The following is a 17,072-nucleotide window of genomic DNA, read 5'->3' as shown; positions in this document are numbered from 1 at the left end:
GCACAGTGACTCAAATATGGTCAATATTTGAAATAGTAATCGAGTTCTATCAATATTCAACAAAGTAGGATTTAAGCTATACAGCATTAAATTGTAAAACGACAATTTTATATTGGTAAAGGGAAGAATCTTAATGAAGTAGGTTACAAAAGTGCATAAAGCAAAACTTGATAGAAATGAGAGAGAAAAGTTGGATTCAAAGGCATATAGACAGGCATATTTATCCTTTTGATAAATGAATTAACCATTTATCAAAAGGAAAGAAAGTTAAATAATATTAAACAAAAGACATAAAAGTAACTAAAATCAGTGTAACTTTTTAGTAACTAAAAAGTAACTAAACAGTGATGGATGAAAGCAGAGGAATTATTGAAAGTAAAAGTAAACTGAAAAGTGCACTTAAAAATTAATAAGTGATTATATCAGGTGCTTTCATGTGCCACATGTCATATTTTGTGCTTAGCATGTATTTTGTCTTCTGATCCTCCTAACATCTTTTGTGAGGTAAGGTGTTATCATTTAATTATAAAAATGAGACATGATGAGATTAATTACTTCTTAATGGACAGAACAACAGTTTGGACCCTGACAGTCTACAGTTTTTAGGCTGTACAATTAACTGTGCAAACTGTGAGTAGGCTAAAAGTAAGAAGCAACAGAAGGGGTTGAGAAGGAAATCATATACTCAAGCCTTGAGGTGAACATAAGAAAAAAACTGTATTTTTCTACAGAACTAGTGTTGGGGGTGGGAGATGTTTAGGGATGATTCAAGCACATTACATTTATTGTGCAGTCCAACCTCTCTGCTAATGATAATCTGTACTTGCAGCCTCACCCCAGTGCTAGCATCACCACCTCAGCTCCATCTCAGATCATCAGGCATTAGATCTAATTTGCTTGCATGTGCAGTTTACAGTAGGGTTTGCGCTCCTTTGAGAATCTAATGTTAGACCACAAAGTGAGTTTAACAAATTTAAGAAGATTGAAATAATATAAAATATCTTTACCATCCACAATGCTATGAAACTAGCAATCAATAACAGGAGAAAAATTGGAAATCAAACAATACACTCCTGAACAACCAGTAGGTCAAAGAAGAAATCAAAGGAATATCAAAAAATATCCTGAGACAAACGAAAATGGAAACACAACATAACCAAGTTATGGTATGCAGCAAGAGCAGTTCTAAGAAGGAAGTTAACACTACATTAAGAATAAAGAAAAATCTTGGATAAATAACCTAACTTTATACCTCAAGGAACTTAAAAAAAGAAGAAGTTAAGCCCAAAGTTAGCAGAAAGAAAGAAATAATAAAGATCAGAGCAGAAATAAATAAAATAAAGACTGGTAAAACAATAGAAAAGATCAAAGAAACCAAGAATTAGCTTTTTGAAAGGATAAACAAAATTGATGAACCTTTAGTTAGACTAAGATAAAAAAGAAAAGGCTCAAATAAATAAAATTGTAAATAAAAGAGGAGACAAATCATATCACAGAAATAAGTACAAAGGGACATAAAAGACTACTATGAACAATTATACATTTAACGTCGGTGGTCTGGGCAATGCTTTTTTTGGATTTGGACCTCAAAAGCATGGGCAACAAAAGCAAAACAGACAAATGAGTTTGCATCAAACTAAAAGTCCTATGCACAGCAAAGGAAACAATCTACAGAGTGAAAAGACAACTACAAAATGGGACAAAATATTTGCCAAGCATACATCTGATAATGTGTTCATATTCAAAATATATAAGAAAATCAAACAACTCAATAGCAAAAAAACAAATAGCTCAATTCAAAAATGGGCAAAGGATCTGAAAAATATTTCTCAAAACATGACATACAAATGGCAAACAGGTATATGAAAAGACATTCATCACTAATCATCAGGGAAATACAAATCAAAACCACAATGAGGTATCACCTCACACCTGTTAGAATGGCCACTACAAAAAAGACAAAAGATAACAAGTGATGTCATGGTTGTGGAGAAAAGGGAAACCTGTACACTGCTGGTGGGAATGCAAATTGGTACAGCCATTATGGAAAAATATAATAGTATGGAGCTTCTCAAAAACTTACATATAGAACTACTATATGATCCAGCAATCCTACTTCTTGGTATACATCCAAAGCAAATGAAATCAGTATCTTGAAGAGATATCTGCACTCCCATGTTCGCTGAAGCATTATTCACAATGAATAAGATGTAGAATCAACCTGTTTCCATCCACAGATAATTGAATAAAGAAAATGTGAGATAGATAAATGGATATGTGTATGTATGTGTATATACAACAGAATATTATTCAGCCTTAAAAAAGAAGGAAACTCTCATTTGTGGCAAAAGCAGATAAATCTAGAGGACATAATGTTAAGTCAAATAAGCCAGGCAGAGAAAGACAAATACTGCATGATCTCGCTTGCATTTGGAATCTAAACAGTCAAACTCATAGACACAGAGGGTAGAATGGTGCTTGCCAGGGACTGTGGGATTGGAGACATGAGGAGCTTAGGGTCAATGAGTATGGATTTCCAGTTAGGTATGATGAATAAGTTCTGGAGATCTAATGTATAGTATGGTGACTATAGTTAATAATACTCCATCATATACTTGAAATTTGCTAAGATAGATTTTAACTGTTCTCATCACACACACAAAAAAAGTGATAACTATGTGAGGTGATAAGACATCTTACTTAGCTTGATTGTGATAAACATTTCACAATATATATATTATAGTATATAAGCATATGTATATGTAGTCAATGGAAGAAGGATAGTCTTTTCAACAGATAGTGCTGGAGCAATTGTATATCCACAGACAAAAATATGGTGGTGGGAGGCAAAACCTAAACCTCAAAGTTTATATAAAAGTTAATGCAAAGTTTATTGTGGGCTGAAATATAAAATGTAAAACTGTAAATGTTTTAGGTAAAAAAAACACAAGCAAAAATCTTCAGGGTCCCAGCCTTGGAAAAGTCTTGACATCAAAAGTATACTCCATGAAAGAGTAAGTTTCTAAATTGAACCTCTTCAAAAATTAAAAATTTTTCTCTGTGAAAGACCCTGGTAGGAGGTTGAAAAAATAAGTTACAGAGTGGGAAAGAATATTTGTAGACCATACATCTGACAAAGAACTAGTATCTAAAATATATAAAGAACTTTAACAACTCAACAGTAATAATCAAATAATCCATTTAGAAAATGTGCAAAAGATAAGAACAGATATTTCACTGAAGATAGATAGATAGCAAATAAGTATGTGAAAAAGTGTCCAATATTATTAGTCATTAGGGAAATGCAAATTAAAACCACAATATGATATCACTCTACACCTATCAGAATGGTAAAATGAAAAATAGTGAGAACGCCAAATGTTGGGAAAGACACAGAAAAACTGGATAATACCTACATCTCTAGCACAAAGGTAAAGTGGTACCGTCACTCTGGAAAGTAGTTTGGCAGTTTCTTATAAAACTCAACAGGCAACTGTCACATGACCTAGCAATTGCACTTTTGGATATTTATCACATGTAAATGAAAACTTAATGTTTATACAAAAATGTACACACAAATGTTAGTAGCAGCTTTATTCATGGTTGCCAAGAACTGGAAACAACCCAGATGTCCTCCAGTGGGCAAATGGTTAAACAAACTGAGGTACCTGGGATACTACTCATCCATAAAAAGCAATGAACTGTTGATACGCACAAAAACCTGGATGAATCTTGAAGGAATTGTGCTGAGTGAAGAAGCCAAAGTCAAAAGATATGATTCCATTTATATAACACTTGAAACAGCAAAAATTTCAGAAATGGGGGACAATTAATTGTCCCCAGGGGTTGGGGACAGGGTGGCAGGGGAAGAAATGTGATGGAGGTGGGGGTGGTTATAAGAGGGCAATGCAAGGGACCCTTGTGGGATGGACCTGTTCAGTAACTTTACTGTGGTGATAGACACACAAATCCACATGTGACAAAATTATATAGAATGAAGTGCACACTTACACACATACTTACACAGAGAGATGAGCACAAGAAGAGAAATCTGAATAAAATCAATCAACTGTATCAATGTCAATACCCTGGTTGTGATATGATACCAGAATTTTGCAAAATGTTTCCCTCAGGAAAACTGGGGAAAGGATCCTAGGAGATCTCTCTGCAATATTTCTCCTAACTGTATGTGACTCTATAATTATCTCAATAAAAATGTCAATTTAATAAAGATACTAGCTAATATCATACTGAATCTGGAATCCTAGTCAAGGAGTTTGAACTCTTTTAAATAGGCAGTTGGGAAGCATAGAAGCTTGTTGAGTTGGATGACTTGATTAGAGCTGTGGACCAAAAGAACCAATATGATCATAGTGAACATCATGGCCTGAAGGAGAAGTTACTAAAGGCAGGATGTCAGAAAACCATGATGAGAGCTCAAGTGAGAGTTAATATTGAAGCCAATAATGTACCCAATGAAGTTCAGAATAGATCCATTCCTGCAGCCACTTCAGCAACTGCGTATCCAGCACACGTTCACTTTGTTCAAGTTCTTTTGTAATTTACACTATATTTGGGAATCTGATAATAAAATAAAGGTATTTCCAACAGTCATTTCACTACATTGAACTAATTCTATTATGCCATAATTTTAACATTCTGTAAAAATGAAAACAATTTTTAGTCTTTGGTTTCAATAATTTTATAAATGTAAGTGAAATATATTTTCTAATCATTATGATGACTGGCATATTCTTAAAATCATTTTAAGGTATTTGAAGATTGGAAAAATACATTAGACTTCTGGTTTTAATTAATTTTAACTAACTGTTTATAAAATTTTTATTAAATGAGTTTGTAATCAATGTTTAAATGTCTGAGAAAATATAATTTAATTTTAATGCCTTGATTTATTAGTTTTGTAGGCAGCATTTCAATTTTAGAGAAATATTTAATGAATTTATACATTTATGTAATTATGCAAGAGATAAAACACAACAGGAGTGAAGCTCTTCTCCATGCACTAAAGATTCTGGGAGATCATCCAACTGCAGATCCAGGATCTGAGTCTGTCTCTGCCCCCCGGGCTCTCTCCATGACATCAGGCTGCCCTGGACAGCTTTATATCCTCTTGAACACCTCTGATGATTCCAGATCTAGAAGGAGGACTAGGCTTACCTTATGGGGTTGTCCATCCTGGACACGGTGAGGAAGGCAGCAAGATTGGCTGTGTAGGAGGAGCACACGATGAGGGTGAAGAGCCACCAGCTGCCCATCACGATGCGCATGGCCACAGAGTTCACGGACGATTCACCACCTGTAGGAGGCAGGCAAGGCAGATTGCCCAGGGCTTCTACTTTCCCACCCCCATGGCGATGCTCCACCCTGTGCTCAGTCACTCAGGCCACCACTGGTGATGGGCTGGGGACCTGGAAGTGACTGCCAGCTGGTCTGGGGGACTGTGCCAATTCTGGGAAAGGACCCTAAAACCACCAATCTTGGAAAGGGATGGAGGACCACAAAATACAGAAAAGTTAGGACTTCTAGCTATATGAAGTTTGTTAATGCACCACGGATAGAGTTCTGAAGATCAAAATCTTCTGATTAGAAGATTCTACCGCACAGTGGTAAGAACTTCTAGGGCTGCAACTCAAATTCACATAGAATGGACTTAGGAATTCCGTAAATATAGAATTACCTCCTACCAGGACGGAGCCCTAACTTTCTTTTAAACCTTGAAATGAGATGTACTATATCACTTTTATTAATATTCAGTTCTCACTAGACAGCTTTCCCCCCCAGGATTTTCAGAAATCATTGCATGTGGCTTTTGGTCAGAAGCGGCCTCTTTGAGGCCAGTTATTTCTCCCTGCTCCCTTAGGTGGTAGCAGAAGAAAGCTTCTCAGTACCTATTCTCCTTACATAACCATGCAAAGCCTTTGGCACAGTGCAAATAGGGCCAAGACTCTCATTAGGAACTTTGCAATTTGCTGTTTCCAGTCAAAATTGCACAATCCTCTAACTCACCACTGGGTAAAAGAGCTATCCAGACCTCTCAGAGGCAGGAGAGTTTGTATCTCAAGCATGGCTGGAGTACTGCTTAGAGGATTGCAATACAATTGCGATTTTTTTCCCCCATTAAGTCTTCAAATTTAAAAAGGTTCAGAGTTTCATTTGACAATCTCATGTGCATAGCAACCACTCTGATGTGGGAGGGGAGAAAGGTGCAAAGCAGAACTCCAAAGTTAATTTTATCTAAAGTGGAGAATCAGGATTTAAAGTTGAGTTCCCTGTTGTCGTTTCATTTAATTTCTGTCTAGTATTACTCCGAGAATTTGGGTGCAACATGATATTAGTGCTATCCTAGAGATTAGATAAGATTGCATGCAAAATGACTTCGGCAAAACACGTCTGAGAACTTTGCCAGTGGATAAGCCTTCCAGGCCCCTGGCGCTATTCAAACATCGGGAAACCGGGAAGGTACCTTGCTGCACGAAGGCTCCGTAGACGATCCAGATGGCGCTGTGCAGGGTGGCAGAAGCGGACGGCCGGGGCTGGGCAGCACTCTGAGCCCTCACGGCCTGTATCCTGTTCAGCACGAATATCAGCACACCGACCACAGGGATAGCCGCTGCGATGCAGGCCCACACGGCGAAATCAAACGGGGCAAAAAGGGAGAAGATGCTGATTTTCTCCTCGGGCTTCCTGATTAGAATCCCCACCGAATAGTCCATGTACCGCTTGCTGAAGTCCACGACGCTCTCCCGCTCCGGGGTGATGGTGATGGCAGAGATGGCCAAGTCTGCTCTCTGAAAGGCAAACACGTCATCAGCTACGGGGATCCTCAGCTTCCTGCTGGCTTCCAGCCTGGGTCAAGGTCTACACTCTGCCCTTCGAACTGTGCAGGGGAAATGGATTTGAGAGCTGACACCCTGTGACTCTGAATATTGTGAGGAAAACCCAATACTAAGCTGTTACTCCCTCCATCACCCTACAGATTTCTCTCCCAGCCGTAACAGTCCTGGAAACCGCTTCTGGAGGAAAGAGTCTAGTAGGGCGTCTTCATTCCTCTATGAATTGTAGCTTTTGTTCACTTTCTTACTGTTCCCCCTTACCAAACTTGAGCTTCCTCCTTCTCTTCCCTACCCTCCGCCTGTCACCATGAAGGCCCTTGATCTTCTTCTGGCCTCTCTGCGTCCTTCCTACACATCAAGGCACAGACACACTCCGGTTCCCCCCCAGAGCCTCTCCAGACTCCATTAGCCCACAACACCTCTCTCTTTTCTTAAAGACTTCAGAAGCTGGATGGTGAGCTGTAATGACTGCGTTGAATCTCATTAACATATCAGTCCCTGATGGTTTTATCAGCAGCCTCTATGCCAGAGAGAAAAGTAATCCAAGAATAAAGGGGTCATCTACATATTTCTGTCTTCCACCACCCTTAACTCATGGCTTCAGACACATGGGTTGATTCTGCCTGTAGTAAAACCATGTTGACAAGAGTCTCTCTGGCCAGACGCAGTGGCTCATGCCTGTAATGCTAGCACTTTGGGAGACCAAGGCAGGAGGACCACTTGAGGGCAGAAGTTAGAGACCAGCCTGGGGAATAGTGAAACCCTGTCTCTATGAAAAATTTTTTTTTAAAAAATTAGCCAGTTATGGTGGCATGCATCGGTAATGCCAGCTGCTTTGGGAGGCTGAGGCAGGAGGATCACCTAAGCCCAGGAGTTTGAAATTGCAGTGAGCTGTGATGACACCACTGCACTCTAGCCCTGGCAACAGAGCTAGATCCTGTCTCAGAAAAATAGAATAAAATAAAAAAACAGTCTCCCATGACATGCTATACTGTGACCTCAAAATTATGTCCCAAAACTTTTGCTTTCCAAAATGGGCTTTATTTTAAAAACAGAGACCCCAGTAAGATGGATCTAGACTGTGGGATGAGGTTGAGAGGGTCATGCCTAGGTGGGTGGGTGCCAGGTAATAATGGGGCCTGGAGTCCCCCTTCAGCCACAAGAACACTGAAAGGCACAGTCATCGTCCTGATCTTGGCTCTTGGGTCCCCAAGTAGGAGGCATCAGCAGAACCAGGTTTGCTTTAGAATGACCCATTGTGACAATGGATCCAACCCACTTGCTCAAATTGGGGAAACACACATAGAAGGATTTTGTAAGGTTTAATATATGGGCTAGGGGCAGATAGACTGATGTACTAAACTGAAATCCAACAACATATCTAGAGTAAAGAGAAAAGAATTGTTGCAGGTGACTACATCACAGCTCTCCTCTTACATTAGCTACATCTGCATCTCTGGTTCTTGCCTCTGGGTTCATTTTTAGGATTATGGCAGTTTGGAACATATTGAAGGGCTGAGAAAGAGATTTAATGGAGCAAGATAGGTATACAATACAGGGTGGAAGGAAATCGATTTATACAGCAAGGCCCAAAAGAGGCACAAGGGAATTGACTCATGACACAGGTGGAGGGCTCGGCCTGTGACAGTGGGAGAGGCTGATGGGGGAAGGGGGCAGGTGACCCTCCCTTCTGGAGGGGGCGCAGGTGCCTGCAGATGTGAATTTCATAGGAAGCAGAAGTAGAATTTCATGCTCAGAAGTCTCAATTTCTTTCCCCGATACAGAAGTACAATATTTTTTTGTTTTTTAATTGAGAAGGATAGAGGATTATCAGGTAGCTCAAGGAGAAAGGTAAACTTAAATAGTCTCTGAGAGATGTAGCAAAGAGGACCAACAAAAGACAAGAGACTCAGGCTCTACCGAAGGTCCAGCTGACATTGGAGACCTCACATATTTTCTACATCAATCTGGACAGATTTGTAATTTTCTTCTCTAATTGCATGCAGCAACTTGGACATCAGAGTCAAGAGGTTAGATAATAGAATCAATTTGGGGTTTGGGTGCAAGAACACAGGGAATCACATGGGATGAAGGGGACAGGAGTTTGTCTGGTTAACCACGGAGGGCACACCAGCAGGAAAGGATGCAGCATCAGAAAGGCACAGAAATATGGGCGAAGGGTGAGCCTCAAATACAGACACTACACAGAAAGAACCAGACGCAGGAGATCACATCTTGCATGACTCCATCTACAGGAAATGTTCACTAAAGCAACTCTGTAGAAAGAGACTGACGGCCGCCCAGGGCTGGGGGTGGGAATGGCATTAACTGCACATGGGAATGAGAGATCTCAGTGGGGTGCTGGAAATATTCCAAACCTAGATTACGATGACAGTTGCACAACTTCATACATTTACTAAAAATCATTGAATTGTACATCTAAAATGGGTGAATTTTGTAGTATGTAAATTTCATCACCATAAAGTTGTTTTGAAAAAAAGATTAAGAGAAATTTGGAAGGATGATGGGCCTAGTGTCTGCCGTTATAGGTTATAAGGCAAAGGGCCTGTGTTATAGGAGGAAAGGCTCAAAGGAGTCAGAAGGACAAGAAGCTGTGGTCACGGAGCGGGCTAGTGACGGTGCCAGGTAAGACACTGTTAAGATGCACGTCATGGACCCCGGAGCAGAGCAGGGAGAAGGTCTCCACAGGTGAGGAGGTCCATGCACTGGGAGCCAGGGATGTCCCTAGGGATGGCAGAAATGGTCAGGATGGTGGCAGCAGAAATACTGAAGAGGGAGGGTTTGAGTCAGGTGCCACTGTCATAAAGGATCATGGGGAAATGACCCAGAGGTCATGACATGACAAGGACAGGGATGGGGCATGGTGAGTTGGCTTCCTGCCGTGTGTTGCAATGAGGATGCAGATTCTGCAGGAGGGAGGAAGAGTGGTGATTTGAAATGAGTGTGAGGAGCTGGGGAGGCCACTCCACCCATGCAGAGTGATGCAGACACACGTGTTCACACGCTCATTCACACACACACACACACACACGTGTTCACACGCACTGTGGTCTGCCAGGGATGGAAGAATAACTGCTCACCAGTACCCCCGTGGGTCCCTGTTTCAGCCGACTGTGGGGATGGGTCTCTTGAGGGGTGTATTATAGAGCAGGCCCAGGGGGTGGCTTTGAAGGAGTGAGAGCAATGGGCAGGGCGGGAAAACAGCACACCAGGGAACAGGAAGGTCAAAGGGCAGAAATGGGTATAGCAGAGAGTTTGGGGAAAAGAGGCCCCAGGGTGCAGAGAATGGTGGCTGCAGTCTATTGAGCTGGCCCCATGGTTCCAGCTGCATAATGGGCCAAGTTCAGATATCACCCCACACACTAGGGTGCCCCTCCCTGTGGACCTGCTTTGGGGACCTACCTTACTGATGAGCTCCCCGATCATCCCGTTCCAGGAGGTGTTATGGAGCTGGTGACCATACCTGCCGTCGGGGGCCTGGTAAATCTCATATTTGAAGCCCAGAGCCTTGGCCAGTGCATCCAGGACATCTATGGAGAACCCTTTGTAGCGCTTGGGCTGTCCAAGGATGTTCTCAGCCACCATCACGAAAGGCTCTTCCTGAGGACAACAGAATGAATGTTCTTCAATTAAATAACAAGTTCATTAATGCATATTTCCAGGGTATTGTTAGAGAGAACAATCTGATGAATCCTAACTTTAGAACATTTGTATTCACTCAATTTAGGACTAAATTTAGGACAAATACTAAATTCCACTGCCTTTTTCTAAAAGCAGTTTATGGACACTCAAGGTACTGTGCGCAGGACGATCTCTGCGAGCAGCAGATTGATATGGAGGAATGGAGATTTACTTGTCCTGTGTTACGTTAGCCCAAACTCTGCCCAAAACCCCAGCTCCTAGAATAACATGGTTTGTTTCCATTCATTCATTTGCAGCATTCATGAAGAACTAGGACTCTGTCCTTAGGAAATGCCATAATTCAATGAGACCCACAAAAGAAATGACACTTCCCATCCAGGATAATAAATGCCAATAGAGCCCTGTGATTTTAGATTGAGGGAAGTATTATATCTATCAGGTTGTACTAGAAAATGAATACTGATTAACGGGCCAAGGCCAGGCCAGAAGTCAAAGGATAGGACAGGATTCAAACCCACAGCTCCTGAGTCCAAAGCCATGCTGTGTTCACACCCACACGTGCTGTACTGTATCACATGCAGGGCAGGTGACCATCTAGAAAACAACCCGGCCTTCCCCAGCATTTCCCTGCTTTCTTGTGTGAAGCTAAGCAAGAAGGGGCTTTTTGGCAAACAGCCACAGAGAATACGGATATATCTCATTAATCTAGGTTTGTTGGGGAAATATAAGCCTTCTCCGTGGTGTGCACACGGAGAATGCACAAACACTGCTCTCAAAGGCTTCTGAGCCAAGGAGACACTAGTACCTGTTGTGACAGAAGGGAACATTTGGACATGTCTGACCCAGGCAATAAGAGGTAAATCTAAAATTTTTCCTACAGTTCTTTTAAGAATGTGAAAAACAGAAATTGAAAGGAAGATGCTTCTAGGGTCTCTTACAAATGGAAAGGTCTATGATTCCAGGACAGCTATGCAGAAAAATTGCACCTACCCAATGGTCTTCATTCTGAACTTGTGCCATGTCAGTGGTGCTGAGTGCTAGAAGAATGTCCTCCTCCAGCACCTTTCTAGAGACCTGGCCACCAGCACAGCCCTCCTAAGGACTAGCAGCAGGTCAAGACCAGTTTACATACAGGAACGAGTGGAGCAGCTGGGCCCCTCTAGCCCTCAGAGTGGATCTGGATGACAGGGCCTTCTCTAGAGCAGCTCTGGGACCCCTTGTGGAAGGCCTCAGAGACCCTGGGGCAGAATCTCCAATCTCACTCTCCCCTCATCATCCTCACTATTACTTAAAGGAAAGGCTTTAATGAAAGCACCAACCACTCCTCAAGACCCCCTTCTCTCCAAACCCTGCATTACACAGAAAGCAGCCACTGACTCAAAGGCCTGGACGGCGAAGCTTCCAGAATATCCCCATGATCCTACCAAGACAGTCACCACTTTGAGAGTCAGTCCTTGGAGGCGGCTGCCCATGGGCCTCTCTTGCAGGCTGCCGTTCAGGCCCTTCTCCGAGTCCCACGTAGCCAGCTGCGAAGGAAAAAAGGGAGTGTGAGGGACGGAACAGGCACCGTGCACACCTTAGGACCTCGTCTCCTTAAACTGGGTCCTGAATCAGGCAGGGAGGTGGGCAGCAGCGCTCTGGTTTCCCAGAGGACCAAAGCCATCTTAAACCCTAAAGAGGACAGAGACGGAACAGACAAAGGTGGCCACTACTCCATCAGCCTTCCTGGATCTCTAGAACTTGGCACCCCTGAAATGAAACCTGTTGGTGAGAACGTCTCTAGAAGGAATTTTTATGTCCAGTTTTATTTTGTCCCCCCATGGAGGCCATGTCACTGTGTACCCCAGAAAGTACCCTCTTTGTTTAACTTACTCCTGTGACTTACCCGGGCCACAGGGCACTTGGGTTTAGCCACCGCTGTGTCCGAGAGTAGGATGAGGCCCCAAGTGCTCAGCTCGCCTTGCACCCCGGTGACTATCACAAGCAGGGCCAAGAGCCGCCTGCCTGTTTTCACCGTGATACGAGCTCCATCATTTTCCCTGACATGCAGGTAGAGGATAGTAACAGAACAAATGTGCTTTGGATCTGCTAGATTCTCCTAAGCCTGCAGGGTGTGTCCAACAGCCAGATGCATCTCTGAATGCCACCCTAAAGTGGCCAAGGAGACCCTAGCCTGACTCAGAAACAATGGAGACACAGCTGTCCTTGGGACTGCTTCTCCTCCCTGCATCCCTGCAGCATTTGTATGACAACTACGAGGCTTTTGTCCAGTCAATGATTCTCAACTGTTAATTGGGGAGACAGACAAAAAAAATGCAGACAGCCAGGCCCATCTCAAGCCAGCTAAGTCAGGGCCTGGGCGTGGGGAGTGATAATGCTTCCCGAGTGATGGTAATATCCAGACCAAGGTTGAGGGCCCCTTCTCATCTAGGTCTCTGGGCCACTAATTTGGCTGCAGATCAGGATTTCTTAAGGGGGCTTTTAAAATATACTGGAGGCTGGACCCCACCTCCAGAGATTCTTATTTATTTGGTCTGTAGTGGGCTAGAAATGGATATTTTAGCTCCCTGGGTGATCTGAATGCACACCCAGACTATGAGCCACTGCTGTAGATTAAAGCAGTAATTCCCAAACCATGACGTGCCCACCAGTCACCTGGGGATTTTGCATACTCACTCGGGAGGCCTGAGGTTATTCACATCTAACAAGCTCCCAGGTGATGCCACTGCTGCTGGCCTGTGCACCACCATTTAAATAGCAAGGGGTTAAAGGATCAAACTGCCACAGGCAGCATCTCCTGTTTGTCAAAGAAAATCCATAAGACCCCTACTTAACCCAAACAGAAGAAGTACCCGCTGTGGAGATGTGCCATTGGGGGCCCCAAAGGAGTCACCAGTTGCTCCCTTTAAGGATGCTTCTACTCCCTCGGCATTTCCCATAGTCCTGACATCTACGGCAGGGTTTGCATGCTGCGCCCTGGCTGTAAGGCCACAGTTCCAGGACCTGAAGGCTCATTCCTCCCAGAAGATGCTACAATCTGAGGCCTGAAGCAAAACCATCGGAATAAGGTATGGAGTTCTACAGCCAGTTGGAAAGGAACCTGGAGGCTCTTGCTGTCACTTTGGACATGATACCCACCAGCGCGCACTCCATTCTAAACAGGATGCTTGGCAGTGATAAATGAGCAATTTAGTTAAGAGCATCATCATGTACTCTGAAGAGCCCCCACCACCACCACTAATTAATTTGGAGGGAATGGCATTGCAGCAAAGAACAAGTGAAGATCTACCCAGAATTCTGCTCAAGGACATCAAAGATGCCAAACATACCGCACTCTAGGAGTTGCTACGACAAGAAGGAAATATCATGGCTGTTTCCCCTTGGGTCTCAAGAAATAGTGCTGAGACACAGAATCTATTCCTGCCTCTAGACTAAAATGCTGGTCAAAGGGAAGAGGACAAACTGGGATGGACGGAGTCACAGAGTTGACTGCCTGCATTCTTTGGATGCTCCGACGTGAACTCAGGAAGCAGGAATGGGCGTGTACGTGGGCTGCCTGCATCCCATGACTGCTCGGCCCAGGCATGGAGCTACTTAACCCTGATGCGTGGTCTGCTACTCCTCCTGGGTGTAGGGGGGCACTACAAAGTTCCTCTTGAGCATCTCAATGCTCATAGAGTCATAATGGAGGCAATTTTATCAAAATGATGATGTGTCAGTACCAGAAACTGAATATTCTATCCTGCACCAAGACTTGAATTCCTAACTTCTGGTGTCAAACCTTGCTGGCATGGTGAAGGGGCATCTTGACTCTTTGCTGCCTGGCTTGGATGAGCACCTAGAATGGGGCTCAGCTCAGCCTTGGTCAACCAGACTTCACCTGTCTTTCTATTGGGATTGTGATCGGGAGTGAGAATGGAGAACGGAGGCAGGAAGAAGCAGTTGGGGTTAAGCCCTGTCCTGCTAGGGTGTCAGCTCAGCTCTAAGATGGACTCTGCCTCTCCGTGGCTCTGCACAGCCCCCTCTGCTGCTAGCCCCCTGCCTGGCTTCAGACAGCACCACCTCTGCCCAGACCTTTGCCACAGCCTCCTCACTGGTCTTGTTACCCCCGACCCCTCTCTCTTCTGGCCCATCCTCCAACATGCTGTTATGCACCTTTACAATGAATAAACATGAACTATGGCAATGAAAATCTGCTAATGAATTTCTACTCCCTACAGAATAAATCCTAACATTTTTGTGTTTGGCTTAAAACAAACGCCTTCCTAATCTAGAACTAACCCTGACTCTCAGCCTCATTTCAGTTTACGTAGCCAAAGTACACTACAATCCCCACCAAATCCCTCACCCTCATCTCAGGCACGTCATTTTTAAAAATAAACTTTCACTTTAGAATAGCTTTAGATTTATAGAAAAGGTGTAGAGGTTGTGCAGATTATGTCCATGTACCTCACAACCAGTTTCCCTATTGTTAAGATGTTACATTAGTGTGATACAGTCATCACAACTAACACAGCTTTAGCCCAACATCGGTGACTTTTGCAAAGCTGCAATAGAAATGATTCCCAGGGCCTTCTACTCTGGGCCTATGTCTGTGAGCCAGAGGTGGGATTTGGGTTTCTCACTCTGTTTTCTGGAGTCAAAATCTGTTTTCATAAGCTGTCTAGAACCTCGGGCTCTTGGGCTGGACCTTGTCTTGCTCACTCCTGTCTCAGGGTCTCCAACCTTCCCTCAAACACCAGGTTCTCCTCTCCAAGATCAACTTCTATAACTGATCTAGAACATGGGAAATTGGAAGCATGAAATTAGCAGATGTTTATGAGTCAGTAGACCTAGGTTATAGCTGTTCTTACCGCTTACCTGAGTGACAACACAGTGTTTGAAATGTAGGAGGCAGTCAACAAATATTTGTTCAGTAAATTAAACTTCACTGAGATTTCATTTTCTTATCTATAAAAATCTCTCTCCTGCCTACCAGTGAGAGGATGTTCAGAAGAGAAAATAATCTTGAAATAATCTACTATAAAATATCTTAATTAAGAATCACAAAAATAATCAGGATATGAAACCGTGTGTATTATATAACCTTAATGATTTTTTAAGCAGGGGTAAATATGGGAGGAGAGACATTAAAATGTGATACATGCCTATATGTGTTACAAATAGGCAGTGGAATCATAAATAATCACTATTACCTTCTCTATGCTCTTCATTTTTTTAACAGGTTTTTCACTACTTTGATAGGAAGGAAAATAGGATTTTGATAAAAATAACTAGCATAGATGATTAAGCAATGTCCCATCACATGTCGTTATATGACTGAAAATGGAATGTCGGGGAAATAATTGAAGTGAAATTATCTGTCAGTATGTCAAGGCCAATCTGAGAGTCAGAAACCATTAAACCAGCGCTGTGGCTCTAAGGAACTCTGGCCCGGGAGTGGCTCATCTCCTAGACGCGGCATGTTGCTGGCTTCACCCCCACAGCACTTCCTGTTCTGAGGCCTCTCGGAGAGGGCACAGGGCTCCACACACCTGCAGGGTGGGAAGACGGGAAGTGGCCACGGCTGAGGCACAGATCCCTGGAGATAAGCAATTTTTCTCCACTAAAAAAGAGGAACAGCACCAGCTCATCTTACCTAATAGTCAGACAACCTTAATGCCAGAAGGCCCTTTAAATCAAAGTGAAACTCCATGAAAAGAAAAATAAAATTCCTCAAAACTTGTTCTCATCCTTATCTTTTTGTCTCAAAGTGTTTAGAACTTAAAGGTTTTGTTTGTTTGTTTTTGTTTTAATACAGACTTCTCTCTCCCCGGCCTTTAGGCATCCTGTTCCTGGACAAAGAAAGAAAAAAGACTTCAAAGAGAAACCAAAAAGCTGCCTTTCAAACACATCGGAGTGCAACCGTGGTCCGGGATCCAGGACCGTCCGTGTGGGGCAGGAAGGTTTGTCATTCCCTCACGTCGGGCTGAAGCCCGTGCTCCAGGCAGAGCGAATCTTCCTATTTCCACAAGGCTATGTGCTCTGGCCCAAATGCCAAGGCCAGAGCGGTAAACTTTCACCATTTCCAGGTGAGACCATCCTTCTGAGCTCCTGATATATGAGACCAGAACACAGGAATGCACAGTCCAAATGAAAGATTCCGGTGTCATTTTTTTAAAAAAAGTAAAATGACACCTTTAAATGGATTCGCAGGCTTGCACCCAGCCCGGATTAGGAAAGACTGCCTCCCACTCCACCCTGAGGGTGCCCGGTGCTCCGCGCCCCGTCCAGCATGCCGAGGAAAATGTTTCAGTCAATAAAAGCCAAATGAGGCTGATAGGCTTCATAAGTGGGAAGCCAGAGAAACCTTTTACCCAAAGAAGTCCTGACACTTAGTCGTACGGCTGCAGACCATTTCATTTGTACATGAGTGTGTCTACTCTCACTTCCTCTTGTATTTTGCAGACACAATGTTTTTTATGGGATCGATGAATTTATGGCCACAGACACCCACTTTTGACAGCTGACCTGTCCAGATCAGTGCCTGAAAAACTAATTTCCAGCACTATTAAA

General features: G+C 43.2%; 1 protein-coding gene across 1 annotated transcript in view; it reads right to left on the bottom strand.

The window, feature by feature from the left end:
* The window catches only part of GRID1 (glutamate ionotropic receptor delta type subunit 1), a 668,927-nt gene that overhangs the window by 95,405 nt on the left and 556,450 nt on the right, over positions 1-17,072 (bottom strand). The window contains exons 9-12 of the mRNA XM_045568241.1: positions 11,942-12,043; positions 10,278-10,475; positions 6,485-6,809; positions 5,179-5,317 (exon numbers count right to left, since the gene is read on the bottom strand). Of these exons, the coding sequence (XP_045424197.1) occupies positions 5,179-5,317; positions 6,485-6,809; positions 10,278-10,475; positions 11,942-12,043 (764 nt within the window). The remainder of the gene's footprint in view (positions 1-5,178; positions 5,318-6,484; positions 6,810-10,277; positions 10,476-11,941; positions 12,044-17,072) is intronic.

This window comes from Lemur catta, chromosome 14 (genome assembly GCF_020740605.2).
Source record: "Lemur catta isolate mLemCat1 chromosome 14, mLemCat1.pri, whole genome shotgun sequence".
NCBI classification, from domain to species: Eukaryota; Metazoa; Chordata; class Mammalia; order Primates; family Lemuridae; genus Lemur; species Lemur catta.
The sequence above is the reverse complement of the archived record's forward strand: the minus strand, read 5'-3'. Positions and strand labels throughout refer to the sequence as shown.